At 54.4% G+C, this 26,574-nt stretch overlaps 2 protein-coding genes and 1 long non-coding RNA gene across 4 annotated transcripts in view; 1 reads left to right on the top strand and 2 right to left on the bottom strand.

Moving 5' to 3' along the window:
* Positions 1–3,677, bottom strand: part of LOC121010215 (uncharacterized) — a 9,291-nt gene extending 5,614 nt beyond the window's left edge. Inside the window, exon 1 of the long non-coding RNA XR_005781047.1 lies at positions 2,374–3,677. This is a non-coding gene — a long non-coding RNA (uncharacterized LOC121010215). The remainder of the gene's footprint in view (positions 1–2,373) is intronic.
* HNF1A (HNF1 homeobox A) lies at positions 1,538–18,415 on the top strand. The gene is made up of 10 exons (XM_040443677.1): positions 1,538–1,866; positions 8,802–9,001; positions 11,305–11,491; positions 11,936–12,177; positions 13,008–13,159; positions 13,300–13,501; positions 14,414–14,605; positions 15,727–15,848; positions 15,937–16,081; positions 18,288–18,415. Exons 1-10 carry the CDS (start codon positions 1,538–1,540, stop codon positions 18,413–18,415), a joined length of 1,899 nt encoding a protein of 632 aa, XP_040299611.1.
* A 1,215-nt stretch (positions 18,416–19,630) lies between these two features.
* CUNH12orf43 (chromosome unknown C12orf43 homolog) overlaps positions 19,631–26,574 on the bottom strand; it is a 13,020-nt gene continuing 6,076 nt past the window's right edge. Inside the window, exons 2-6 of one of the 2 annotated variants that reach the window (XM_040443681.1) lie at positions 24,435–24,477; positions 24,143–24,241; positions 22,097–22,170; positions 21,484–21,574; positions 19,631–21,012 (exon numbers count right to left, since the gene is read on the bottom strand). In XM_040443681.1, the coding sequence (XP_040299615.1) occupies positions 20,658–21,012; positions 21,484–21,574; positions 22,097–22,170; positions 24,143–24,241; positions 24,435–24,477 (662 nt within the window). In that variant the 3' untranslated portion in view covers positions 19,631–20,657. Of the gene's footprint in view, positions 21,016–21,483; positions 21,575–22,096; positions 22,171–24,142; positions 24,242–24,434; positions 24,478–26,574 lie in introns of both variants that reach the window. The other variant, XM_040443678.1, reaches the window with a different exon arrangement.

Below are 26,574 nucleotides of genomic sequence, written 5' to 3'. Positions count from 1 at the left end.
CCCCCCTATCCCCCCCTCCCCCGCCCAGTCCCCCCTCCCCAACCCCTGGCAACCACTAATCTACTTTCCGCAGGCATGGATTTGCCTGTTCTGGACGTTTCCTATCAGTGGAATCCTATGCGACCTCTTGTGACCGGCTTTTTTCACTTAGCGTAATACCTTCAAGTCTCAGCATGTCACTCACTCCTTTTTATGGCCGAATAATATACCATTGCATGGATACACCACATTTTACCTGTCCATTTGTCCATCAATCGATGTTTCTGTTTCTTCCCCTTTTTGGTTATTGTGAACCATGAACTATGAACATTCACATGCAAGTTTTTGTGTGGACACGTTTTGAATTCTTTGGGGGCCTGCATTACTTTCTATTTTTATTTTTATTAAAAAAATTTTTTTTTCAACGTTTTTATTTTATTTTTGGGACAGAGAGAGACAGAGCATGAACGGGGGAGGGGCAGAGAGAGAGGGAGACACAGAATCGGAAACAGGCTCCAGGCTCCGAGCCATCAGCCCAGAGCCCGACGCGGGGCTCGAACTCATGGACCGCGAGATCGCGACCTGGCTGAAGCCGGACGCTTAACCGACTGCGCCACCCAGGCGCCCCATTACTTTCTATTTTTAATACATTGCATATTTTTATGTACTTTGGTACACGGAATATTTTTACATATGATTACTGGAGTTTTTGATGCCCCCTTAAAATGTATACTTGAGTCAAGTGCCTGACTGGCCTCCCCTTGCTCCCACCTTGCAAGTCCTGTCCCTTGCCAGCTGTGGGACTTTGGGCAAGTTGTTTAACCTCTCGGTGCCTTGGTTTCCTCGTCTGTAAAATGGGGATGATCCCTGTACCTACTGACAACGATTAGGGGGATACAATGAGGCAATATACACAGGGGGGCCTGGTGTTGGGCCTGCACAGGTGGGTCTCAAAATGGATGTGACCTAGCCTTGACCTTCAGGAGAGCCGACCCGCCTGCCTAGAACCCCTTGCTGCTTCAGTTCCCCAGGGAAACCCGCTATTTTTCCCTCTCTTGCCTCGGCCTGAACCCCCTACAAAGTCCTCGGGGCGGGACCGAAGCTGTTCGCCAGAAGGCCTCGGTGGCCCCCAGCCCCTTCCGTCCCAGCTGCCCTGCCCCCTGCCACGGCCTCCCCCACCCTCCCCGCTGCCCATTCCCGTTGAAGGCCTCGGCTCCCCCGTCCCTCTGCGCTGCCGTGAGGCCTGCACTTTGCAGGGCTGAAGTCCAAAGTTCAGTCCCTTCGCTAAGCACACGGATAAATATGAACCTTGGAGAATTTCCCCAGCTCCAAGGTAAACAGAGCGGGCAGGGGCCCTGATTCACTGGCCGCTGGGGCCAGAGTTGGGGGTTGGGGGTGCCCACAGGGCTTGGTTAGTGGGGTTTGGGGGGGCAGTAGGCGCAAAGAGCCTGGTTCGTGACTGCCTGCCGATCGGCCAGCCAGTAGACAGCCCGCTCGGTGGGGGAGGTGGCCGGTGTGGTGGCCCCAGGCCGCGTGGCCCGGTGGTGGTGGTGGAGCCATGGTGTCTAAACTGAGCCAGCTGCAGACAGAGCTTCTGGCGGCCCTGCTCGAGTCAGGCCTGAGCAAAGAGGCGCTGATCCAGGCCTTGGGGGAGCCGGGGCCCTACCTGCTGGCCGGAGATGGCCCCCCGGACAAGGGGGAGTCCCGCGGCGGTGGCGGTCGGGCGGAGCTGGCCGAGCTGCCCAATGGGCTGGGGGAGGCAAGGGGCTCCGAGGACGAGACGGACGACGATGGGGAAGACTTCACGCCGCCCATCCTCAAAGAGCTGGAGAACCTCAGCCCCGAGGAGGCGGCCCACCAGAAGGCCGTGGTGGAGACCCTGCTGCAGTAAGGACCCCTTGCCCGTCCCCGGTGTTCAAAGAGCCCAGGGAGGCCCACCCTCGGCTCTCAACTAGCCCTTCGTCTGGGAGCTATGGCTCTTAGCCTGGCTGTGAGGAAGGGGGACAGGGCCCCCGAGAGCTCAGGGCGTCCTTGCTCAGAGGCTGGAGTCTCCCAGCCCCTGAGCTGGCCCTCGGCAAGGTCCCCAGTTCCCGTGAGCCAGGGCTTTCCACCCAGTGCTTGAGAAGGAAGGGCATGCTCCAGGGGAGCTCTGAGCCGGGGTGGGGGGTGGAAAGCAGGAAAGCTCATAATTCAAGTGCCTGGAGAACCAGAGGGTGGTGGGAATTTTTAGCCACCAGGGCCATTTCTACTTCCCAAACCCTAACTTCCTGCTACGCACTCAGATCGCAGGCTCCAGGGTCAGGAAGCACGGTTAGCGAGAGGGGGTGCCGAGGTTAGGGGCTCCCTTAGCCACCCAGGGACTCAAGCATTAAGCCAGGAAAGCCCAGGTCTTACCTGAGCGAGATGGAACCTCGGAGCAGGACCTGGTTCCCCTTTCCTGCACAGTGTTAGTTAGGCCCCCACAACTCACCAGCAGGCACCATTAGAGGCCTCCCTGTGTACCCCCATCCATTGGCCGGCTCCCCATCTCCCAGAGAACTGGGTGGGTCTGAGCCCGATGCCTCCCCTCTCCTCAGCAGTGCTGACCTGGTTACTAATTACCCACGAGCTTTATTATTTCTCTTTTGTTTTATAAATTTATAAACGGTAAAAGGCTCTGATAAGGCCTGTGATCATTAACTTGTAAAGATGGCCTGGGGAGACCTGGGCCAACCAACCTCCCACCAAGCAGGGGTGGGGGGAGGGGGCCCAGGGGCTACAGGGACTGCCTCCCCAAAGGCTCCTAAGCTCTAATCCTAACAACCAGGCACTGTACTGCAGTTTTATACGCAGATGTTCAGATAATGTTGAGACGAACCCTGGAAGGAAGCTAGGCATAACTCTGCTTCACAGATGAGGAAACCAAGGCCCAGAGAGGGAAGGTAGCTTGACTAAGGCCACCCAGCTGAGACTCCACAGCCACTCTGTTTGGTGCTTTCAATTCCCAGGACGAGGCAGCCAGAGGGAGAGTCCCAGAGACGCTCTCTAGGGGACCATCTCTTTTTCTGTCCAAGGTCCTGATCCCAGCTTGGGGTGGGGGAGCCCTCAGGGTCTGCCTGGCCTTGTGAGGGCCTGGGCAGGGGGCAGGGAGCAGCTTGGGCCCCCTGACTTGGCAGGAAGAAGAGGGCAAAGGGCCCTGCTGAGCTGCAGGGGAGGGGCAAAGAGTCAGGCATTGCCAGACCCAGGGCGAGGGCCACCGGGACAGGGTGGGGCTGGGCCAGACCTGCTCAGGGCCCCAGATGGGACTGGGGGCTTTGGGGTGGGAGTGGGGGCAGGAGGTGCCAAGGGCCTTTCTTACCTGGCTGGGTGGGGCCTGTTGATCAGCAGCCCCTTTAGTGGAATGGTGGGTGGGGGGGGGAGGCTCGATCCACAGCACTTGAGGGGGGAGCAGAGGTCAAAGTGCTCCCTGGGGACCAGCGGAGATCCTGGAAGCTGTGAGAGAGAGAAGAGCCACTGAGGAAGACAGAGGGCATGGGGGGGGGGGGTGAGATGCAGAGGCCTGAGGAAGCACAGGATAGCGGAGGAGCCAGGAGCAGAGGGGCTCACACCCAGCTGGGAGAAGGGGCTGGGGAGAGAGCGAGACGCCCCAAGCTGAGAGGAGGCCGGAGTGCTTCCCCGCCTGCCCCGATTGGGTTTTCTTTAATGCTAACAGCATGCTATTTACTTTCCATTTAAATTTGAGATGTTGCTATAAATTATCAACCAGCTCCTTGTTCCTGCGGAGTTTATAACTAACTACCTGGGTTACTTATTGTTCAGGTAACAAAAGGGATCTGAAAACGCCCCGAGGGGAAAAAGTGGGGCCTCTACCCTCAGGGCACAGGAGGGAGTGGGGTGGGCACCCGTGAGGAAGGCCTGGACACTGGGGGTGGGGGAGGTTAAGGCTGGAAGGGATGGTGCACAGGCCGGGTTTCCAGGGGAAGCCATGTCTTTGGAGAAGACAGTGTGTGGAAAGAGGCAGGGTGGGTCCTAGGTGAGCAAGTGGTGATCGGGAACCTGAGCTCTTCCCTCAGACCTCCACCCTTAGTTCACCGCATGACCTTGGGCAAGTCTCTTCTCCTGCCTCAGTTTCCCTAGCTGGCCAATGAATAAAATTCAAATTCTCTGTCCTGGTTCCCTGACCTCTTCTTGAGGGACCTTCTCTCCCTCCCTCCCTTTCCTCCAGTTATGTTGAATGCGCTGATTCCTACCTCAGGGCCTTTGCATGTACAGTTCCTTCTGCGGACACTTCTTTCTAGATCTTCCCATGACCGATTCCCTCTTCTCCTTTTGTTCAAATGTCACCTCCTCAGGGAGGCCCTCCTTGACTCCCTATCTAAAGGCAGGACCCACTACAATCATGCTGTCTTCCACCACCTTCTGTTACTAGCCTTTGTCCCTTAACTTTATTTATGATGATCTATTTTTGTGTGTTCTCTGTCTCCTGTCATGAAAATAGAAACTTTTCAGAGCTTCTGTGTGGCCTGGTTTACCACCCTGATATCTAGCCCAGTGGCTAACACAGAGCAAGAATGAAAGGGTGGCTAGGGTTCCCTGAAGCCCCGGGGACGTCTGTTAAGGTCAAGGGAGGAACCTGTACCCAGGGCTCCTTCCCGGGTCCTCCCTGTTCCTGAGCAGCTCAAACCACAACCTGAGGGTCTCTGATCCTCTCCATCAGGCAGCACCAGGGCATTGAGACCCAGGAAGACAGTGGTTAGGGTGGGACAGTCTGACATCTCTGACTGAGGCCAACCTGCGTGGGTTCAAATCCCAAATCAACCCCACCCTAACCTGGGCAGGTGATTTCATGCCTCTGAGCCCTAGTTTCGTCCGCAAGGCAGAGATGACAATAACACTTACCCACAGGGCAGTAAACGGTTACTATGAGTAATAGTCCCATTTTACAGATGAGCAAACTTAAGGCTCAGAGTGGCAAAACGACTTGCCCAAGGTAATTTACAAAGTACTAAGGCTGGGACTGGGACCCCAGGTCCTCCTAATCCCCGTGCTCTGCACAGCACCCTTGAGGTTGAATGCCCTTCCTTGATAAGCTTATTTCCTTTTTATCCTCCCGAGTTCTTGCTCTTAACCTCCCATCCACTCACTTCCACGCAGGACTCTAGAGGTCACGGTGGCTTACAAATCGTGGAACTCATTTTCTCCTCCTGGCAACCTATGAAATACTATTAACCCAGTATCACAGCTGGGGAAATTGAGGCACACTGAGGTTAAGCCATCTCCTAAGGCCACCTGGATAGCGAGTGGCAGAGCTGAGATTCAACCCGAGATGGGAACCCTCCCCCCTCCACCAGCCACATGCACTGAGAACTCAGCTCCCCTTCCAGCTGCTCTCCAAGCTCCACAGCCTTGGACCCTCTGAAACCCCCGGGGCCAGCGAGCCAAAGGCCCAAAGTCTTGAACCTCTGATTGAGCCCATAATGTGTAGCAGGTGGGAGGAGGAGACGTGCGCAGATCTTCACCTCTCCTGGGTCCTCTGCCCTCTGCTCTGGGGCTGGGGGTCCCAGGGCCACATCATCATGATGATGACGACGATGATGATGATGGTGACAAACTGTACTTACTGAGCGTCACGGGCCAGGCCCCGCTCTACGCGGTTCACTCTTGTTTGAAACTCACTCATTTGTCCCAAGGGCACTGGGAGGCAGACGTGGGCTTCCTGCCACGGTACAGATGAGGCGTGGGGCACGCGCACATCGTGCTAGGGCACCGTGATGGGATGTGAACCCGGGTTGGCTTGACCCTTAAACCCATTAGAATAAGAGCAGGAGATATCTGGAGAGGTGGCCTCTTCGTGCTGGGTTGGGAGAACTGCCCTGAAAGGGGTCAGGTCCTTTGAGACTGATGTGAGCAAGAGACAGAGCAAACAGCAGAGACACAGACAGGAGAGACAGAGAGAAAGAGAGAGAGAGGCAGAGAGAAGCTAAGACAGATACAGAGAGAGACACGGTGAATCAAATGGACAGTGACAGATAGTGAATCTTTAGTGTGAGCCAGGGAGCCCCCCCCCCCCCCGAGAGAAAGACTTAGCTCATTCTCTCCTGAGAAGAGAGAAGGGAGGGAGGGAGGGTTGCTCAGGAGGGTGATGCCTACAGTGGGGGGAGGAGGGAGGCCAACAGGCAGCCTGGCTCCAGAATCAGATAAACATGTTTGCCTCGAAGCACAACACCGGACTTTGTACCTCGTTTCCCTCCTGGCTCTGACTGGCATCCAGGGAGCAGGGGAGGGGTTGACAAGGAGGATCCTAAATGCAGGGAGGAGGAAAAGCTCCAGGAGAGCTCTGGTTGGGGTGGGGGGAGGTGTCTGGAAAAAAGAGAAATATTGTGGAGTCCCAGCTAGGTCACTTTGCACAAGCACTCCCTTTCTGAGGTTCTGTTTTCCCATCTGTGAAATGGGCACATAAGTAGCACCTGGTTCCCAGGGTTACATGGTAAAATGTAAATGACCAGCCTTTAGCGCAGTGCCTGGTTCACGGCAAGTAAGAAACACGAATTCTCACGTCGGTCATTCTTCTACAACTGGGACTTTGCCGTACCGACGGCCGGCCGACTTAAATTGAGTGGCCCCTGCCTCCCTTCCCTCCCTACGCGTATGGGAACTGCTGATAAAAAGGAGAAAGTCACGGGACCCAAGCTGCTGAAAGGCTCTGTGCCTATCACACCTGAGAAGGGCATCATCAAGGGGGCAAGGCCAGGCTGGTTCTTTGGGAAGGAGGGAAGGAGGGAAGGGGAGAAGGCAGTATGAGGTGGGCCTCAAAGTGCTGGGGGGCTTATTTGCTTTTTGTTCTTTTACAATTTAGTTTTAAGTGTTATACATGCATGAATAGCATATGGTACAACGATATATTACATTATTTTAAAAGTGCAGAAAAGCAACAGAGGACACCGTCCTCTCCCCCTGGCCCCGGCACTCCATTTCTATCTCAAGACCACTGGTGTCAAAAGTGTCTTCTGTGTTCTTCTGGTATTTCATGCAAACACAAGCAAATATGTGGAAATCTGTCAGGCCATTTCACATTTTACACAAATCGCACAGCAGACCTACCAGAGGGGCTCTGTTCCATCAGGGCGCAGGGAGAGCTTTCTCCCTGGGTTTTTATGGCTGGAGGTACCGCGATTGGTACCCTTTCGCTGGCACTTAGGTGGTTTCCCATATTTTGCTGTGCCAAACATGGCGATGAACTGCCTCCCACACCTGCTATTTGTCACACGTGCGAATACCCGGAGGCTCAAATTCTAGAAGCGAAAGGCTCAGCTGAGGAGGCGAGAGCCTCAGGCTTTGGAGCCACACAGAGCTGGGTTCAAACCCCGCCCCCCGCCCTTGCTCTCCTGTGTCAGCACTGTTGTGTGGAGCTGTTTTCATCAGACATATTTGCCCTACAAACTCAGGGGAGGACGGGGCAGAGAGAGGGGCTGAGACGAACAGAAGGGGGAGAGAGAGCATTTGTGTAGTACAGGCACTCAGAGCCCCCCATTCTCCACAGTGAGCAGGGGATAAGAACATGAATCGTGGATGGCTGTCTCTCCAGTGAGAGAGTCTCAGCCCACAGAGTGGGATTCAGGTGCACACACACACACACACACACACACACACACACACAGCTGTATACCAGCTGACAACCTTTTCACCTGGACCTGTCTGCCCCTGTGCTCTGGGAAACTGGCCAGACCACAGCCTAGGGGTTAGTACAGATTTTCAGGGGGTGTTTTGACCCTATGTGATTTGTACCTGATAGGTTGACTTAGAACTGAACCCCTTCATATGGGATGGGACTCTGCTGGGCTGTCCCTGTGACCTTGGCCAAAAGATGCTATGCCAGCACTCTTAGCATCAGTGACCCTGCCTGTAAAATGAGAGAATTGCTTTTCTCTCCTTGTTTTCAGAACCACCCCCCGCCAAGTAGGTCTCCCTCATCCATCCATCCACCTGCTCACACCCCTATTCACTTACCCATCTATCCTCCTATCCATTCATCAAACTACCCATCCATCCATCCACCACCCACCATCCCATTTGCCCAGCCATCTACCTGTCCACCCATCTACATATTCCCCTATCTACCTATCCATCTACCTTCCTATCCATTCATCCAACCATCCAGTCACTATCATATATTTATCATCCATCCATCCATCCATCCATCCACCCATCATCACATTTACTCACCCATTTCTCCATCCCTCTATCCACCTACCCTCCCATCCATTCATTCATCCACCCATCCACCATCCCATCCATCCACCCACTCACCCATCCATTCATTCATTCATGCATTCACCATGGGCATGCAGGCCTATTCTGGGTGCTGAGAACCAGAGAGTTCCTGCCCTCCAAGTGTTTACGGTCTCTCACAGTGGATAAGACACAGCCACAAACAACATTTTGAGGTAGGAGGAGGTGAGGGGGTCTTCAAAGGAGGCACAAAGGTGAGGATCTTCCCCAAGTGGCTTGTATAGCTTCTGGTGGGAGTCAGTTCATGTCTTCATGTCAGTCCATATGTCTGTGCATTCATGTTTCTAAACTTTTCACTGTGCCCACTTCTGTGTGGCACTGTTTGAGGCCTGTGTCCACACGTGTGTGCCTAGAAGTCTCTGTTCCCATGTTCGTGTGTCTGCGTTCCTGTGTCCTGGCACCAGTGCCCCTCCCTTGCTGTCCCTGAGTCTAAGTGTAGGCCCCAATCCCCACGCCTGCTTTCACCCCCAATCCCCATGCTCAGGGCTGACGGGACCCCCGACCCTGCCTGCACCCCCACGCCCAGCAGCCTCTGTCCTGGTCCCTCCTCCTAGGGAGGACCCGTGGCGCGTGGCCAAGATGGTCAAGTCCTACCTGCAGCAGCACAACATCCCACAGAGGGAGGTAGTCGACACCACCGGCCTCAACCAGTCGCACCTGTCCCAGCACCTCAACAAGGGCACCCCCATGAAGACACAGAAGCGAGCGGCCCTGTACACCTGGTACGTCCGCAAGCAGCGAGAGGTGGCCCAGCGTAAGTAAAGACCACAGCCCGTCCTCCCTGGCAGCTCTGGGGTGGGGGCCGGAAGCTCCTCCACCGCACGACGGGGATAGGCCGTCTGAGCGGAAGTCCATGCGAGTCAACGGGCGCTTAGTACCTGTTCCGCGCAAAGCACTCTGGGGGAGGGGAGTAGGTTGGTCCTGGGCATCCGCGGATGGGTGAATGGAGTCCTTGCCTTCTAAGTGTTCTGTGTAGATGGGAAGCAGAAAAGATCATCATGATACAGCGAGACATGTATTATAATGTGATAAAAACAACAGTAACGGCTAGTGTTTACGGAGCATTCACCGTGTGCCAGGCCCAGGGCAGAGTAGGACTTCATGAAGTATCTCAAAATGTTGAGCTGGCAGAGGACCAGAGAATAATCTATTGTCAGTGGGGAGGCAGGGGCATCAGGAGGAACCACACCAGAGGCAGAACTTTCAGACTAGGTCTTAAAGTCAGAATGGAATTTTGGCCCATGGAGGCGGCAGGGAATGGTGTTTGGGCCAAAGGAGCAGCCTGAGTAAAGGCTCAGAGGCAAGGTGTAGGCTCAGGGAATCCTCCATTGCAAACTCCAGATGTGGCCACGCTCTCTTCAGAGAAGTCTGGGTTCCCTTACCCCGACCTCACACCCCACAAAATCCCAAGTGCACTTTCACACTACTGAGCCTATGTGTAGACATTAAAAAAAAAAAAAAAAAAAAGTTTATTTTATGATTTATCCAAGGTTTTTAAAAAGGCGATACATACTTAATTTAAAAAAATAGGAGGGGGCACCTGGGTGGCTCAGTCGGTTAAGAGGCCGACTTCAGCACCGGTCATGATCTCAGTCTGTGGGTTCCAGCCCAGCGTCGGGCTCTGTGCTCACAGCTCAGAGCTTGGAGCCTGCTTCCGACTCTGTGTCTCCCTCTCTCCGCCCCCACCCCCCCACTCACGCTCTCTCTCTCAGAAATAAACATTAAAAAAATTTTTTTAATTAAAAAAATAGGAGAAAATAGAGTTTACAATAAAAATTAGGTGTTCTTCTCCTAAAGGACACCCCCAGTTTGATGTATACTTCCAGAGATATTTAATGCATATACTAGCAATATATATGTATTTTCCTCTGCTTTTTTTTTTTTTTTTAATTTTAAGCGAGAGCAAGAGAGTGCACATGGGTGGGGGAGGGACAGAGACAGAGAGGGTGAGAGAAAGAATCCCAAGCAGGCTCCGTGCTGTCAGCACAGCACCCAGTGCGGGGCTCGAACCCGCAAACTGTGAGATCATGACCTGAGCTGAAATCAAGAGTCAGATGCTTAGCTGACTGAGCCACCCAGATGCCCCTCCTCTGCTTTGCTGCTAGCTATTCTGTTATTTGGATGTACCGTTATTTGTTTAATTGGCTCCCTACCAAAGGACTTTTATTAGGGTTTTTCCAATGTGCTGTTAGAACCAATTGCTTCAAAGAACATCCTTTTTTGTATCTATTTGTGCTCACACGAGAGTGTCTATAGAATAATTTCTAGAAGTGAAATTCTAGGTCAGAGTGTAGGTACTTGAAAATTTTTGATAGATACTCCCGTAGTTCCTTATGAAGACATAGCGACAATCTGCATGTTTGGTAATTAAAAAAATAAACTTTCCTCACCATGCTTCCTAAACCTTTATTAAAATGTTAAAGTCCTAAATTTCACATATCGATTTGCTGTTTGTTTATTTACTTATACAAGCTGGAAGTTTTTTAGAATGTCTATTTATTTAAAAAAAATTTTAATGTTTATTTATTTTTGAAGGAGAGAGACAGAACATGAGCAGGGGAGGGGCAGAGAGAGAGGGAGACACAGAAGCAGAAGCAGGCTCCAGGCTCTGAGCTGTCAGCCACAGAACCTGACATGGGGCTCGAACTCACAATTTGTGAGATCATGACTTGAGTGAAGTCGGTTGCCCAACCGACTGAGCCATCCAGGCGCCCCTATGTTTACTTATGAGAGAGAGAGAGAGAGAGAGAATGTGAGCAGGGGAGGGGCAGAGAGAGAGGGAGACACAGAATCCGAAGCAGGCTCCAGGTTCTGAGCTGTCAGCCACAGAGCCTGACGTGGGGCTCGAACCCATGAACCGCGAGATCGTGACCTGAGCTGAAGTGGGACGCTTAAACGACTGAGCCACCTGGGAGTCCCCGGGTTAGATGATTTCTAAGTTCTAGCTGTAAACTCATTTGGCTCAGCACCCTGGGAATGCGAAAGAACCGGGAGCGTGGTCAGAAGCGGGAAGGCGGGAGTGGCCAGGGCCCTGCTGATGGCTCTCTGTGCCTACAGAGTTCACCCACGCAGGGCAGGGTGGGCTGATTGAAGAGCCCACAGGTGATGAGCTGCCGACCAAGAAGGGGCGGAGGAACCGTTTTAAGTGGGGCCCAGCCTCCCAGCAGATCCTGTTCCAGGCCTACGAGAGGCAGAAGAACCCCAGCAAGGAGGAGCGAGAGGCACTGGTGGAGGAGTGCAATAGGTATAATGGCTGGTGGGTTAGCGGGGCTGGTTTGGTCTGGGCTGGGGCAAGGTTGGGTGGCTCTGGGTTCTGAGGAGGGCTCGCCAGTCCTTGAGAGCTCCTCCTGCTGGCCCTGGGGCACTCAACTTCCGCTCAGTGTCTGCAACCTAGTTCCACTCCTAGCACCTACTCCCCACCCACCCGAGCAACCCTTGCGTGGCCGCTCATCTCATTCACCCTCATCTAGCCTCATGGCTATTTTGCTCACTTTATAAATGGAGAGACTAAGAGAGGCTAAGACACTTGCTCAAGGCCACACAGCAGAACTGGGATTAGAACCCAGATCTGCCAGTTTTAAACACTAAGGTAGAACCCTACCGCTCAGAACTCTCTTCGCCACCTCCAGCCCCAGGAGAGGGTTCCTCTGAGCCTGGCCTGGAGGCTCACGAGTGGCCATTTCTGCAGGGCAGAGTGCATCCAGAGGGGGGTGTCACCATCGCAGGCACAGGGGCTGGGCTCCAACCTCGTCACGGAGGTGCGCGTCTACAATTGGTTTGCCAATCGGCGCAAGGAAGAAGCTTTTCGGCACAAGCTGGCCATGGACACATACAGCGGGCCGCCACCGGGGCCAGGCCCGGGCCCTGCGCTGCCAGCCCACAGCTCCCCGGGACTGCCCCCGCCCGCCCTCTCCCCCAGTAAAGTCCACGGTGAGTGATATGTGGGCAGGGGGGTTGAAATGTAGAGGGTAGAGGGGACACGAGTGTCGGCTGGGGAGCTGGGGAGCACCACCTCAGTGGCGGTAGCCACCCAAACCTCTCAGCACTTCAGCTTGGATCCTTATCACTCCACTCCACTCATTACAGTCTCTATCCAGCCCTCTCCTGTCCATCCCACTGACCACGCCCCTCTATTCTCCAGTCCAGCCTAACTTGACTTGGGTTACTTCCATTCATTCAAGATCAATTGACTTCAGTTCAATTCAATTCACTTCAATTCAGTTCAATTCTGTTCAACTCCATATGATCCAATTTAGTTCCTTTAAATTACACCCATCTAATTAAATATAATTGGAGGAAATGAAATTAATTTTGTACAGCTCAGTTCAATTCAATCCAATTCTCTTTGATCCGATTCAGTTCAACTCCACGCGCTCAATCTAGCTCAGTCCATTTCAGGCTCAATTCAGCTGGATTCCATTTCATTGAACTAATTCCAGTTCCTTCTATTCAACTTGGCTCACTGCAATTTCATCAGCATCAGCTCATGTTGATTCAAATGCCTTTCACTGCACACCTACTGCCTATCACATGTAGTGCGAGGAGTGGGGGCCATGGAGCTAATAAAACTCAGGTCTTGCCTTCAAGGAGTTGGAGGCAGCCAGCCCAGGAGCTGGCAGGAGGATGCTCAGGTGAAGTTTGCCGCTGGCACAGAGAAACACGGGGCAAGTGGCCCAAGCACACCAGTGCGGTCTGGGGTGATGAGGGCCAAGGAGGGCAGGGAAGTGAGGTGCTGAGGCTGGGCGCTGCTCCCACTCCAGGCGTGCGCTATGGACAGCCGACAACCAGCGAGGGGGCAGAAGTGCCCTCAAGCAGCGGTGGTCCCTTGGTGACGGTGTCTGCACCCCTACACCAAGTGTCCCCCACGGGCCTGGAGCCCAGTCACAGCCTGCTGAGCACTGAAGCCAAGCTGGTGAGTGTCCTCATACCCCCCAGGTGGAGAAGCGCCTTCCAACCCCATCTTCCATCCTCCCTTGGCCGGGAGACTCTGGAGTCATCCCCAGGGAGACAGTGTGGGGCTCCACCCTCACTCAGCTTGGTTTCCCCTCCAAGGTCTCAGCAACCGGAGGCCCTCTCCCCCCTGTCAGCACCCTGACAGCTCTGCACAGCTTGGAGCAGACATCCCCAGGCCTCAACCAACAGCCCCAGAATCTCATCATGGCCTCACTTCCTGGGGTCATGGCCATTGGGCCCGGTGAGCCCGCCTCCCTGGGGCCCACCTTCACCAACACAGGTGCCTCCACCCTGGTCATTGGTAAGTTGGTGGGCATGGGGGGGGGGGCCCCCGGGGGGGGGGGGGGGTCGTGGGACTGCCACAGAATCCAGAACCTGGAAGAGCCACTGGGACTCATTCATTCATTCATTCATTCACATACTTATTCAGAGCCTGCGCTGTGCCAGGTACTACGCTACATCAGTGATACACAGGTGAACCAAACAGACTGAAATCTCAATGACTCCAGTGGGGAGGCAGACAGCAAACATAATGCAGACGTCACACAGTGTCTTGGAAGGCAAAATGTCTATGGGAAAAGTAAGCGGGAAATCAAAGTTTTGTAGGTTTTGGGTGGCGTGTGTTTTTTCTAAGATGTCTTATTTATTTTTGAGAGAGAGAGAGAAAGAGAGAGAGAGAGAGAGCAAGGGAGGCGCAGAGAGATGGAGACAGAGGATCCAAAGCGGGCTCTGTGCTGACAGCACAGAGCCTGATGTAGGGCTCAAACTTAGGAACCGTGAGATCGTGACCTGAGCTGAAGTCGGACACTTAACCAACTGAGCCACCCGGTGCCCCTGTTTTTTTTAAGCCCAGAAAGACTTTATTTGTAGGAACCAGGATGCAGAGGCTCAATATAGAAGACACAGAGACAGCTGCTGGGAGAGGGGAACAGAGCTAAGCTGTAGGGCCTTTGCACTGCTGTGGAACCAACCTAGTTGGACAAAGCCCCTGCCCCTATAATGAATTAAAGGCTCAGAGAGGGGGAGCGCCTTGCTTAGATCAAGTAAGTTAGTGACAGCTCCTAGGGCAAAGGTGTTTCCTGGTCGCCTCTTCCCTTCCCCCAACCCTTTGGCTCTGGGAGGGAGGGACAGTGCCCCCAGGGGTCGGTGCGGGGCCAGGGGAGGCAGTGAAGGGGGTAGGAAGCCTGGCTGACTCCCGTTCCTCCCGCTCCAGGCCTGGCCTCCACTCAGGCACAGAGCGTGCCGGTCATCAACAGCATGGGCAGCAGCCTGACCACCCTGCAGCCAGTCCAGTTCTCCCAGCCACTGCACCCTTCCTACCAGCAGCCACTCATGCCCCCCATGCAGAGCCACGTGGCCCAGAGTCCCTTCATGGCCACCATGGCCCAGCTGCAGAGCCCCCACGGTGAGTACCCCTAGCCCCACGCTGTCCACGAGCACGGGGTGGGCGGGTGGAGGTATAGGGTGGCTTAGCAGCTGTTGTGGTCTGTGTGTGTGAGCGCTTCTGTGATGAGGTGGTCTGCAGGCCAGAATATGACTCAGTGTGTAAATATGCGTGGTGTTTCTGTGAGTGGGAAGGCACGTGGGCGTTCACGGGTGTTTGCAGGGGCACACCCACGTGAGAGGACACCACACGTCCTTTCTCTGCAACCCACGGGGCCACGTGTATTTCAGAATTCGCTACTTCTCAGACTTCACATATGGTGGATCCGCCGTATGTTTTAATCACACTCCCAGCGGGGCTCGGGCAGTGTCTCGTCATCAAAGCCCTGGGATGTCTGCAGCAGGAGGCAGGAGGCCACGAAGGAGGTTAATAAAGACGGGGCACAACCTCACAGCGGGCTCGGGTGGGAGTTTGCCACCAAAAGCGCTCTAGTGCCGACCTTATGAAAAATCTATGGGTTTTTCAGACCTTTGTGGAGTTCGGAACCGGGCCTGAGGGACTGTGCACCTGTGTATCTGTGTGGACTTGGTTCAGTGCACGTATTTATGTGCGTGTATGGTTTCATCTGCGTCGATGTGAGAATGTGTGCTCATGTGCTTTTCTGCTGGTGTCCGTGTGCGTTCTTGTGGGGCCGGGCTGTAGGTGAAACTTTGGGTGACACTTTGGAGAGGTGTCCTGGAGGCGGAGCTACACGGCCCTCTGTCCCGCTCAACCTCCTAACGGGAGCTGCCAGCCTTTCCCTCCGTGGCCCGTAGTTAGCACAGTAGCACCTAGCCTCCCACTGCCGTTCACACTTGTCGTCCTCAGGCGGTGGGTGTGGGTTCCTGTCCTCCCCCAGCCTTCCCCCCATGGAGCCAGCCTGAGCAGGGTCCTGTAGTTGGGGAGAGGGTCTAACCCCTCTATCTGGAGCTCCCAGCTTGGGATATCTGTCCTGAGTCCCCAAGCAGTCCTCCATCGGGCCACTTACCAGGCCTCGTGCCTCACTTCCCCCACAGCGCCCAGCTTTGAGGCCCTCTCAGGAGGGACCCAGCCTGGCCCAGGGTGTCTGGTCTTTACCCCCCTCTCTCCTCCCTCCCGGCCAGCCCTCTACAGCCACAAGCCTGAGGTGGCCCAGTACACCCACACGGGCCTGCTTCCGCAGACCATGCTCATCACCGACACCACCAATCTGAGTGCTCTGGCCAGCCTCACGCCCACCAAGCAGGTAAGGCCCAGGCCTGCCTGGCCCCTCGCTCGGGCCCCACCCCACAGTGCACCCATGGGGGGCTCAGGAGGCCGCTCTGTTCCCCCAGGTCTTCGCCTCAGACACGGAGGCCTCCAGTGAATCCGGGCTGCATACGCCGGCGTCTCAGACCACCACCATCCACATCCCCAGCCAGGACCCCGCCGGCATCCAGCCCCTGCAGCCCACCCACCGGCTCAGCGCCAGCCCCACCGGTGAGCCGCCTTTCCCTGCTCCCTCAGGTGGGGAGGAAGGTGTGTGCGGCAAACGGGAGGGTGCCCTGTGCTCCCCCGACGGGAGCCAAGAGGGGCGTGAAACCACAGGGAAGTGGGCCTGTCTTACAGGAATATCTCACTGACTCGGGACGGGGAAGAGATGAATTGCGAGAGACAGGGGAGGGTGACGGTGAGGAGCGATCTGATCTGGCCTTGCTTTGGGCCAGAGGTGGCTCGCAAGCGTGTTGGGTGGCTCAGGGTTTAGCATGGAGTTCATTGCCCACGTTTAAAGATGAGCTTTCACAAAGGAATCGTGATTTCTGGCTTTTCCTGGAGAATCGGAGACCCGTGTTCCCACGCAGCAACAACAGCGTGCGGGCTCTCTAGGTCAGCTACATCGCACTTGACCCATTCATTTCCATCCCCCGGTGCCCCGAGCCCGCAATCTACGATGTCGATGAAGGGCGGGCACCGGGGAGTCAGGCTGGTGGGCTCTGAGGCCGGGGGTGGCCACTCGCTAAGTGCGGGACTTGGGCAGCCGCTTCATCCCGTGAGCCTCAGGTTTCTCCCTCCAGCCCTGGTGGCTGCAGCGACAGGAACTGAGGGCTTCCTGCTCTACCCACGGGGCACGCGTCATCATCCCCGTTTTACAAATGGGAAAGCAGACGCCAAGGAGGTGAGGGACTTGGTCTTGCCTCCGACAGCTACTACCAGGTGGCAGGGCCAGGACTTGAACCCAGGTCCCAACTCAAAGCCCATTCTCTTAGCTGTCGGAATCAGTCAGGGTTCTCGTAAGACACAGAACCAACAGGAATACAGTAGATCCCTGAACAACATGGTGTTTGAACTGCACAGGTCCACTTACATGTGGATTTATTTCATTGTTTTTTTAAGTTACTTTTTTTTTAAAGTTTATTTATTTTGAGAGAGAGAGAGGGAGAGAGAACGAGTGGGACTGGGGCAGAGATTGGGGGACAGAGAATCCAAAGTAGGCTCCTCGCGGACAGCAGGAAGCCCGATGTGGGGCTTGAACTCACAAATTGTGAGATCGTGACCTGAGCAAAAGTCGGAAGCTTAACTGACTGAGCTACCCAGGCGCCCCCACGTGGATTTTTTCCGACACAGCACAGGACTGTAAATGTATTTTCTTTTCCTTAGGATGTTCTTCTTTTTTAATATTTATTTATTTTTGAGAAAGGGACGGGAGAGAGAGAGAGAGAGAGAAGGAGGGAGAGAGAGAAGGAAAGAGAGAGAGAGATGGGTTAAGAGAGAAGAAGAGGGAGAGAATCCCAAGCAGGTTCCCAGCTGTGTGCGCAGAGCCCGACACGGGGCTTGAACTCACGAACCACAAGATCGTGACCTGAGCTGAAATCAAGAGTCGGCTGCTTAACCGACGGAGCCACCCAGGCTCCCCTTCCTTATGACATTCATGATACTTTTTTCCCTCTAGTTTACCTTTTGTAAGAATACAGTGCCTAATACCTCTAACATACAAGATATGTGTCAATTGACTTGTTTATATTATTGGTCAACAGTAGGCTATTAGTAGCTAAGTTTTGGGGGAGTCAAAAGTTACCTGCAGATTTGTGACTACGCAGGGGGTCAGCGCCCCTGACCCTCGCACTGTTTAAGGGTCAACGGTATAGATATATATTCAAGGAACTGGCTCACACGCCTGTGGGGCCGACCAGTCTGGCAGCAAAGGCAGGATGTGATCCTGCAACCTTGAGGTAGGATTCCTTCTTCTCTAGGAAGCCTCAGCTTTTGCTCTTAAGGCCTTTGACTGATTAGATGAGACCCACCCGTGTCAGCCAGAGAAATCTCCTTTACTTGAAGTCAACTGATCAGCGGTGTTAACCGCGTCTACTCAATACCCCCACTGCAACACTTCAGTGTTTGGTTTCATGACTGGGCCGCAGCCTAGCAACGCCGAAGCCTGAAAGTAACCACACCGCCCCACCAGGGCTTCTCCGATGTTCCTACTAAAACGTCCTGAGGTGGCCACCCCCCGGGTGGCCCCGGAGCCTGGCTGGGGGTTAATAAGACCCAAGGGTAGAGGCCTGGCTTTGGGGGTCTGGTTATCTGCTGTAATTCAGGAGGTGGCGAGGCCCTGTGTGGCCTGTCCCAAGGGCCCCCAGGGATGGGTGGGCGAGGTGGGGTTGGGAAGGGCTTGGCAGACAGCCAGCTGTCTCGCTTGCCCCTGCAGTGTCCTCCAGCAGCCTGGTGTTGTACCAGAGCTCCGACTCCAATGACGGCCACAGCCACCTGCTGCCATCCAACCACAGTGTCATCGAGACCTTCATTTCCACACAGATGGCTTCATCTTCCCAGTAACCACGGCAACCGCCCCCCAGGGGCTGGGCCCTGCCTGGAGCGTGCCTGGCGTACTTGGGGGGTGACTGGGACATGTGAGCCTGTGAAACTTCCACTGCCACAAGAGAGCGGCCTTCCCTGGAAAACTGCCACCCTGCTCTGTCAGCAACGGAAAGGAGGGTTTCAAGGCGCCCCGACCTCAGGAGGGCTGTTTCAGTGCACGAGAGGGGACTGTGGAGAGCTGGGAAGCAGAGCAAGACACGGACGAGAGGGACTGTCCCTGCTGCTCAGGGTGAATCTTGCCACTTGGAACAGAAGGGGACAGCCTTTGGGCTTTGGTACCTCCAGCCTGTGCCTGTGGAGACCCCCGGGAACCCCCAAGGGAACCCTTGTAGCCGCACTCCTCGGGACACAAGCCTGCGTAGCTGTGACTCACGGAGCTCAGTGAGAGGCCCAAGATCAACATGGCCCCGTCCTGTCACCTGTGCCCTGACCAGGCCCCTCCGCCCCGCCCCAGTTCCAGCTATTGACCCTGCTCCCCACTCACATAAGCATTCTCCGAGTGGCTACCCAGTGCCCGGGCTGGGGCTCAGATGCCCACGCCCCAGGAGGGCTCAGGCTAGCGGCCGAGGCATGCGGGGCTCTCCAGCTTCTCTCGTCCTCAGCCACCCCTCCCCTGGCCTCCAAGATGGCTGGTTCTCTCCGCCATTCATCCCCCCCACACCTTCTCACGCCAGCCCGGCATCTCGCCTCAATGGGAAAGCCCCCCTCGGGACTAGGAAGTCCGTCTTGCCCCACGGGAGCCTTGTGACTCTGCGCCTGGTGCCGCTGTTGAGATTCTGATAACAGCTCCTCTGGCCCGTGGGGCCCTGCAGCCCCTCCCTGGTCTGGGGGACAAGCTGCTGGGGTCAGAAGGCAGCAAGGCCTGAGCAGATGACAGAGCTGAGGTGCCCAGAGGGTGAGGGGAGAGACGAGACCGGCGGGGAGGAGCTCCCCGTGGGGACGGGGCTGATGCCTGGAAGCTTGGGAGCTCGGCCGGCTGAGGGATGTGGAGGCCAGGTGGTCACAGCCACAGCCAGGAGCCTGAGGTCCTGAGTGCCACCAGGAGGCACACTGTCAGCCCGGGGCTCTATGACCTCCTCTCCAGGAAGGGGCTGCTGCAGACAACTTGGCCTTGAGGGCTGCTCCCACCCTGGACGGAGGAAAGGGCCGGGGCAGAACCAGCACCCCCGAGGCTTGCAGCCAGCCAAGAGCCAACCTGTACATTTATTTAACTTGTAGTAAAGGAAATGAGGAACGGAGGAGTGGAAATGCATACTGGAAACTTCTTGCTTGTCCACATGTTGCCCAGACGGGGCTGGGCAGGCAGAGGGAGGTGGTGGTGGGTCACACTCTCACGTCCTGCCTCTGTCTTTCTCGCTCTGCCAAACCTCAGAGTCAAGGCCACAAAGCCAGAATTCCACTTTAACCCTGAGCTTCTGCTCTTCCCCTGCAGAATGCTGCAGGTGTCTGAAAACCGGTCCACAAGTGCTGTGGTGCTTCTCGAAGTCTTGAGGCTGGGGTGCAGGAACACAGCTTGGGGTGTAGACAGGACCCCACCTACGTGAGGTTTATTTAGCATGTCTCATCAAGATTCGGCATGGACAGGGAAGGAGCACCCAGATCACTTTGTTATGTCTGGGGTCATTTATTTTCAACAGTCTGGTTGGCTCAGAGACACGATCATGTGTGGCACATTCACAAATGTGGAGAAAGAAAATTCTGGCAGCCTAGGGGGGAAAAAAATCTCTCTCCTTCTTTTTATCAAGTCTGTGCAACCTGGAGGGAGAAGTACAAAACTCTTTCTTGGCCTTGTCATCTCAGGGGCCCCTTCCCTCGTTAAGGTGGTCTCCCACACCAGGTTGGGAAGGTGGAGAGGAAGGAAAAACTCTCCTGTCACTTACTCTCCTCAGACAGTGCTGGGAAGATGGAAGCTTTACCATGTGGCCTTCGGTCTTGAGTAACTGGAAGGCTCCTTTTTCCTGAGGCCATGGAATGTTCTGGCATCACAGGTCTGCCCCAGTTCCCAACGGGAGCACAGATGGGCAGGCCTCGATTAGGCTTCTCACCCTACAACCGTGTCTCTGTCCCAACCCTTGGGCGAGCCCCAATCATGGGCAGAGTCTGGACCTCTGTCCAGCCAAGTCCTTGAACTTGGAGGGAGGTGGGGCTTGGAAAGGCCTCGTCCTCGGGCTAGTTGGGCCCCGTGCCTGTGGGGCTCCGATCAGTTGGCAGGCACGGCCACTGCCCTCTTCATTGGTGGGATTGGGGAAGCCTCGCTGGCCTTTGCTTTTTTCCTCCTTCTCTTCTTTTTGGTCCCAAGTGATGTCTGGTCTCCATTGAGCCTGGGTGAATGCTTTTCCTGCTTCCCTATGGTGGCCCCGCTTGTGGTGGTGGTGGCGGCCGGGGCGACCGAGTCGGCACCGGCCTCCTTCTTGGCTTTCTTTTTCAACTTCTTTTTCTTCTTCTTTGCCTCTTTCTCCACTTTGACAGGGCCGTGGATGGCAGATTCCTGGAGGATGTCGGAGGCTGACACGGCCGCCTCCCGGCACCGCTGCCACTCCTCGTCGCTGTCCTCGCTGCTACAAGGGGAGGGCACAGAGTGGGGACAGGGCCCCAGAGCCAGCAGGAAGAGGTCACGGCGGGGTCGGGGGGGGGGGCGGTGCTAGAAAGCTCCAGCTTGGGAATGAGGCCGGCCTGGGTTCCAACATTGGCTTCTCCACTTCCCAGCTGTGTGATCTCATTAAGTGACTTAACCTCTCTGACCCTCAGTGTCTCCATCTATGAAATGGGTGCGTGGGTCTCACAGGGATGCCCCAGGAGTGAGGTGTCTGGCGCAAGATGATGCTCAAAAAGCAGTAAAGATCCAAAGCGAACTCCCAACAGAACCCTCTTCCCTCTCCCACTGAGGGTACTACTTCTCGACCTCCCTGACATGGCTCCTTCTTGGCCTAGATCTGACCAGATTCTGCATGGCTATTCTGGGGGGCTGGCAAACACAGACGACGGGCAAAAAGGAGGGAACGTGAGGAGGGGGTGTGATACCTCACCTGGAGCCGGAAGGGAAGCGCTTTCGGCTGGGCTGGGGAGCAGCTTTCTTGTCGGAGCCTCCGGGGATGGATGTGAAGAAAAGGCGGAAGCCTAAAATCCAAAGGGGTCGATCGAGTCAGCACTGCCAGGGGCCAGCCCCTCCTCCCAGGTGCCAAGGCTGCCCCGCCTCTGCCCTCGAGGAGATCCAACAGATGTACGTTGAGAGGCACCGGGTGCCTCCTGGAGCCAGGGCCCGAGGTGCCAGAGGGGACGCGAGCTGCGCATTCAGAGCAGCAAGCCCTCAGAGGCTTCTGGAAGCCAGCGGTTGAGCCTTCTGCCTAAGGCAGCTTCCAAAGTGGCAGGTGGGTTGGGTGCGGGACAGACACTCAGCAGGGAGAGGCTGTGAAGTGCCGTGGTTAAGATGCCCCTGCTTGGGGTTAGACTGACAAAGGTGCTTCAGGCAAGTGACTTCGTTTCTCAGAGCCTCAGCTCCCATGACACCCTGCCCTGCAAATAGGGGTATCATCATCATACCCACCTCAGAGATCCCAGAACGTACCAAAATGTATTTCCCAGCTCCAGATACACATGAGGTGGGAGACAAGAGCTGGCCTTAATAGTAAAACCACTCACCATCATCCTCCGGGGGGACTTTCTGTATTTCAGTCTTTTTCGGCTCCTTCACTACTTCTGAGATGGTAATTGAGCTACGGAAGGAGGAAATGGTTAAGGATGAGATTTTGGGTAACAAAAAAATTTTTTTAAGTGGAGGGGACGGGGGCATGTGATGTTAAATGCAATGGCAGCAAGCAAGCCGGCCTGATAAGAACGGTTAACGCCTACAGCCATAACATGCTGATCAGCCCCCGACAGCTGAAACTGCAGTGCCTCATTTGTTTGAACCCCACTTTATTCCAGGAAGTACTGAAGAAGTTTTAAAGATATACACAGTACCACAGAATGAATGCAATTTTGAATAGAGCAAAGAAAATAGGCCAGGAGGGACAGAAAGTGCTGGAGAGCAGGCACATGTTTGCTTTGAGCATCCTGGCAGCAAGCATGAAAAGGGAAATAGGACCGACAGATCTAGAGAACTGGTTCAAGGTCAGCTGTCAGCTCGGACACAGTGTTTTTTTTGTTTTGTTTTGTTTTGTTTTTTCTTTTTTTTTTTTTAACACAGATAGATTTATTTTTTAATTTTTTTCATGTTTATTTATTTTTGAGAGAGAGACAAAGCACGAACAGGAGAGGGGCAGAGAGAGAGGGAGACACAGAATCTGAAGCAGGCTCCAGGCTCCTAGCTGTCAGCACAGAGCCCGACACGGGGCTTGAACCCATGAACCATGAGATCATGATCTGAGCCGAAGTCGGACACTCAACTGACTGAGCCACCCAGGCGCCCCTCTAACACAGTGGTTTAATGTAGGTCTGCAGGGCGTATTAAGCAATGTCTGGACACATTTTTGGTTGTCACAACTGGTGGTGGTGGCGGGGGGGGGGGCGGCGCGGCGCGGGAAATGCTATTAGGATCTGGTAGGTAGAGGCCAGGGATGCTGCTCCCTGTTCTATAGTGAAACAGGAAGAGCCAGTCTAAAAGGTTAGTGGTGCCAAGGCCAAGAAGCCCTGATCTAACGCAAGAGACCAACTAGAGAACCATTTAAGTCTCCTTGCAGAGAAACACAAAAACGCCGCAGGGAGTGTGCTGACTGCTGTTGACACGCATCCGGCTGGATTTCCACCTGCGGAAAAGTCTGATGTGGATCATCGCAGTGCTGGGTGGGCCTTGTTCACCCTGAAGCCGAAGAGTCATGAAGAAAAACTGCACCCGTGTGTTGAAATGCCAACAGACCCTCCTACACGTTTACCACATTCTCGAGCTGGGGCACTGGTACTGAGACCGCGGTGGTTCAGGCTGCTAAGGTCTGGCCCACCACTCTGTCTCAGAGCAGCTGGTTTACACTGTGATAGGACATGTTTGTCTTTGTCACGTTTCGGGACTAAGGCCTGAACATCCTCATTTCCCTTTCAAAATCTGGTAGGGCTCAGTCAATCAGGGATGGATCTAGGCCAGTGTCTCTTGAAATGTGTTCCTTGCTACACTGATCGGCCTTCCATGAAGCAAAGCCACTGTGGCCAGATGAGTTTGGAAGCTGCTGGGCCAAGCAAAGTCACGCATGTCCCTTTACCGCAGATTCTCAGAGCCTTGACTACACGATTAGGAATCTAAATCTCCGGGGGGCACCTGGGTGGCTCAGCTGGTTAAGTGTCTGACACTTGATCTCGGCTCAGGTCATGATCTCATGGTTTGTGAGTTCGAGCCCTGCGTAGGGCTCTGTGCTGACAGAGTGGAGCCTGCCTGAGATTCTCTCTCTCCCCTTCTCTCTGCCCCTCCCCAACTTGTGCTCTCTCTCAAAATAAATAAATAAAGGTAAAAAAATATCAGCTCTGCTCCCTCCTCCCTATGGCTTCGAGCAAACGCTCCTTCTCCCAGAGAACCTATTTCCTCACCGGCAGACGAGGACAACGACAGGACCTACGTGGCAGATTGTGCATGCCATGAGGTGACACAGCATGTGCTCCCCGCAGCGCCTGCTTGCACACCCCAAGCTCCCCACCGACGAGGGCTGCTACTGTTCGTATTAACGGAAGCAGGGGAAGAGAAGGAACATTTTTGGTTACCTGTCCAGCAGGGCTCCCAGTTTCTTGGCTACGTGGGCTCGGAATTCAGGGGTGGTCTGAAGCTCATTGCCATCTTGTTCATGTTCGTCCGCTTTCCGCCTGCAACGCACACGAAAGGACCTCACTTCCCGCCAGCTCAGAGGCTGCTCCCCACCCCCCACCCACGAGGGTAGGGACGACATGTGTCTCATTCACCCCGATAGCCCAGGGTCTATCCTTGCATCTGGCACACAGTAGGGGATAAATATTTGTTTAGAGAATGGATTAAACTTGGACCCAAAGCACACAGTACCTGAGGCTTGGCTGGCTGGCTGGCAACTGATTATTTGCGGCATCTGTGGAAATAACGAAAATTGAGGCAATTATAGAGAAAATGACAGGAACAGTATCTGTTGTGCGTCAGAGGTGATTTTAAGTGATTTACACGTATAACTCATTGAATGTTGCCAACAACCATGTTAAGGGAGTTATTATTCCCATTTTGCAGAAGAGGAAACTGAGACAAGGAGATAAGATAACTTGGCCAGAGTCACATGGCTAATAACCGAGAGGGTTGGGGCCAGACCCAAGTCATCTGGCTCCAGAGCCCCCTCTTAACTACCATACTGAACAAGAAAGTGTATTGGATTCCAGTATTTATTGAGCACCTACTATGTGCCTGGCTCTGTGCTAAGTGCTGTGGGGGACAGAGAATCCATTATGTAGATCACATTTTTTCAGGCTGAGACTGGAAATGGCTGGCCTGGTGATCATTCACTCAACTGAATACTGAAGCTCTAACATTACCCAGGTGGTATTCTAGGTGCTGAACAATTTAGACATGGATGCCAGTCCTCACGGAGCTTACATGCTGGTTGGTGGATACGGAGGACTAAAACACACAATTAAAATATAAAATTAGATCATGATAAATACAGAGGGGAAATAAACACAGCAGGAGAGAGAAGTGGTGAGGGCTAGGCAGGGGATCATTTTATAAAGGCAGGTAGGGAGGACTTCACGTATAGGTGACAGGTGAATGGATTTCAGAGAGGCAAGTGAGTGAGTCAAGTGGACATCTGGGGAGGAGTCTTCCAGGAAGAGGGAAGAGCACCTACAGAGGCCCCAAGGCAGGAGCCTGCCTGGTGCATCTGAGAACCAGCAAGGAAGCCGGGGTGGCTGCGGCCCAGTGAGTTAGGGGAGCAGCAGAAATGGGGACCTTATGGGGGGCCAGATCATGAAGGGACTGGTGGGCCAGTGTGACGACCTGGGCCCTGAGGGAGGTGAGGAGCCACTGCAGTCTGCACAGAAGAGGGACACGAATGGACTTGGGATTTTACAGCACATCTCTGGCTGCAGTGTGGACATAGACCCTGGTAGGGCAAGGGCAGAAGGAGGGGGACCATGGCAATCATGGAGGCGATGAGAAGGGGCAGGACTCTGGATGTATTCTGAAGGAATCAACAGGATTTTGCTGACAGATTCGATGGATGGTGTGAGAGATGTATGAAAGATGGTTCTGAGGTTCTTGACTTGAGTAATGGGACAAAACGTTCTTGTGAGTTTAAGGAGCCAACTGGTCAAAATGATCACTTGGTAACTCTGGGCCCACAACAGGGCCACGTGGTGTTAAAACAACTGCGGGGCACACAGTTCACATTGTGATCCACGTCAAAAGTGCTGTGGAGCATAACACGGAATGCAAAGTGCCCGATGCCCCTGGAGTCGGAGAATGCAGATGGCCGGGATAGACCCAGAGTCCTTCCTTCTGAGCGTGCCATCACAAGGAGGAGAAGGATTTCCTCTGTCATGACCACGGAGCGAGGGCTGTGATATAATGTCATGGAACAGAAATAGCATTAGACCCCGGGCCTCAGAAGACGGGTTTCAGTTAAGTTCTGGTTCTTCCACTGTGACTCCGGACAAGTCCCTTTACCTCCCCAAGCCTTTGTTTTGGCATCTAGAAAGTGGGGATAAGACCTCCAACTTCCCAGAGTCCCTGTGAGGATATAGCGAAATTTTACATGGGTTTGGACACTTTGTTTGCACGTCTGTCTCCCCCTGGATTTGAAAGCTGCTGGAGCACATGGTCTGCGTCTTGCTTTCTGTACGTCTCCAGCTCTTGGCATGGTGCCTTGGTGTGAAAGAAACATTGCATAAAGTAATCACAGTGTACGTTGTCTTAAAATGTAAGTGGTTTGAGGTGTGGGTGACCAGTGCTTCATTACTGGATTAAAGAGCTGTATCAGGGGTTACAGTAATAATATAGTAACCTACAGGGGCGCCTCGGTGGCTCAGTCAGCTAAGAGTCTGACTCTTGATTTCGGCTCACGGCATGATCCCAGGGTTGCTGGAATTGAGCCTCAAATGGGGCTCTGTGCTGGGCATGGAGCCTGCTTAGGATTCTCTCTCTGCCCCACCTCCATGCTTGCATTCTCATGCTCTCTCTCTCA

This window comes from Herpailurus yagouaroundi, unplaced genomic scaffold, assembly GCF_014898765.1.
Source record: "Herpailurus yagouaroundi ecotype Mexico unplaced genomic scaffold, PumYag 191, whole genome shotgun sequence".
Lineage (NCBI taxonomy): Eukaryota > Metazoa > Chordata > Mammalia > Carnivora > Felidae > Herpailurus > Herpailurus yagouaroundi.
Note: the sequence above shows the minus strand (reverse complement) of the source record. Positions and strands in the feature narration are given on the sequence as shown.

What these genes read in the sequence shown, in the direction of transcription:
- HNF1A (XM_040443677.1), top strand. Translation starts at nt 1,538, where the DNA reads ATGGTGTCTAAACTGAGCCAGCTGCAGACAGAGCTTCTGGCGGCCCTG. An exon ending in GCAGCGAGAGGTGGCCCAGC is followed by an intron (nt 9,002 to 11,304) that starts GTAAGTAAAGAC and finishes CTGTGCCTACAG; the next exon opens with AGTTCACCCACGCAGGGCAG. An exon ending in CCAGCTGCAGAGCCCCCACG is followed by an intron (nt 14,606 to 15,726) that starts GTGAGTACCCCT and finishes CCTCCCGGCCAG; the next exon opens with CCCTCTACAGCCACAAGCCT.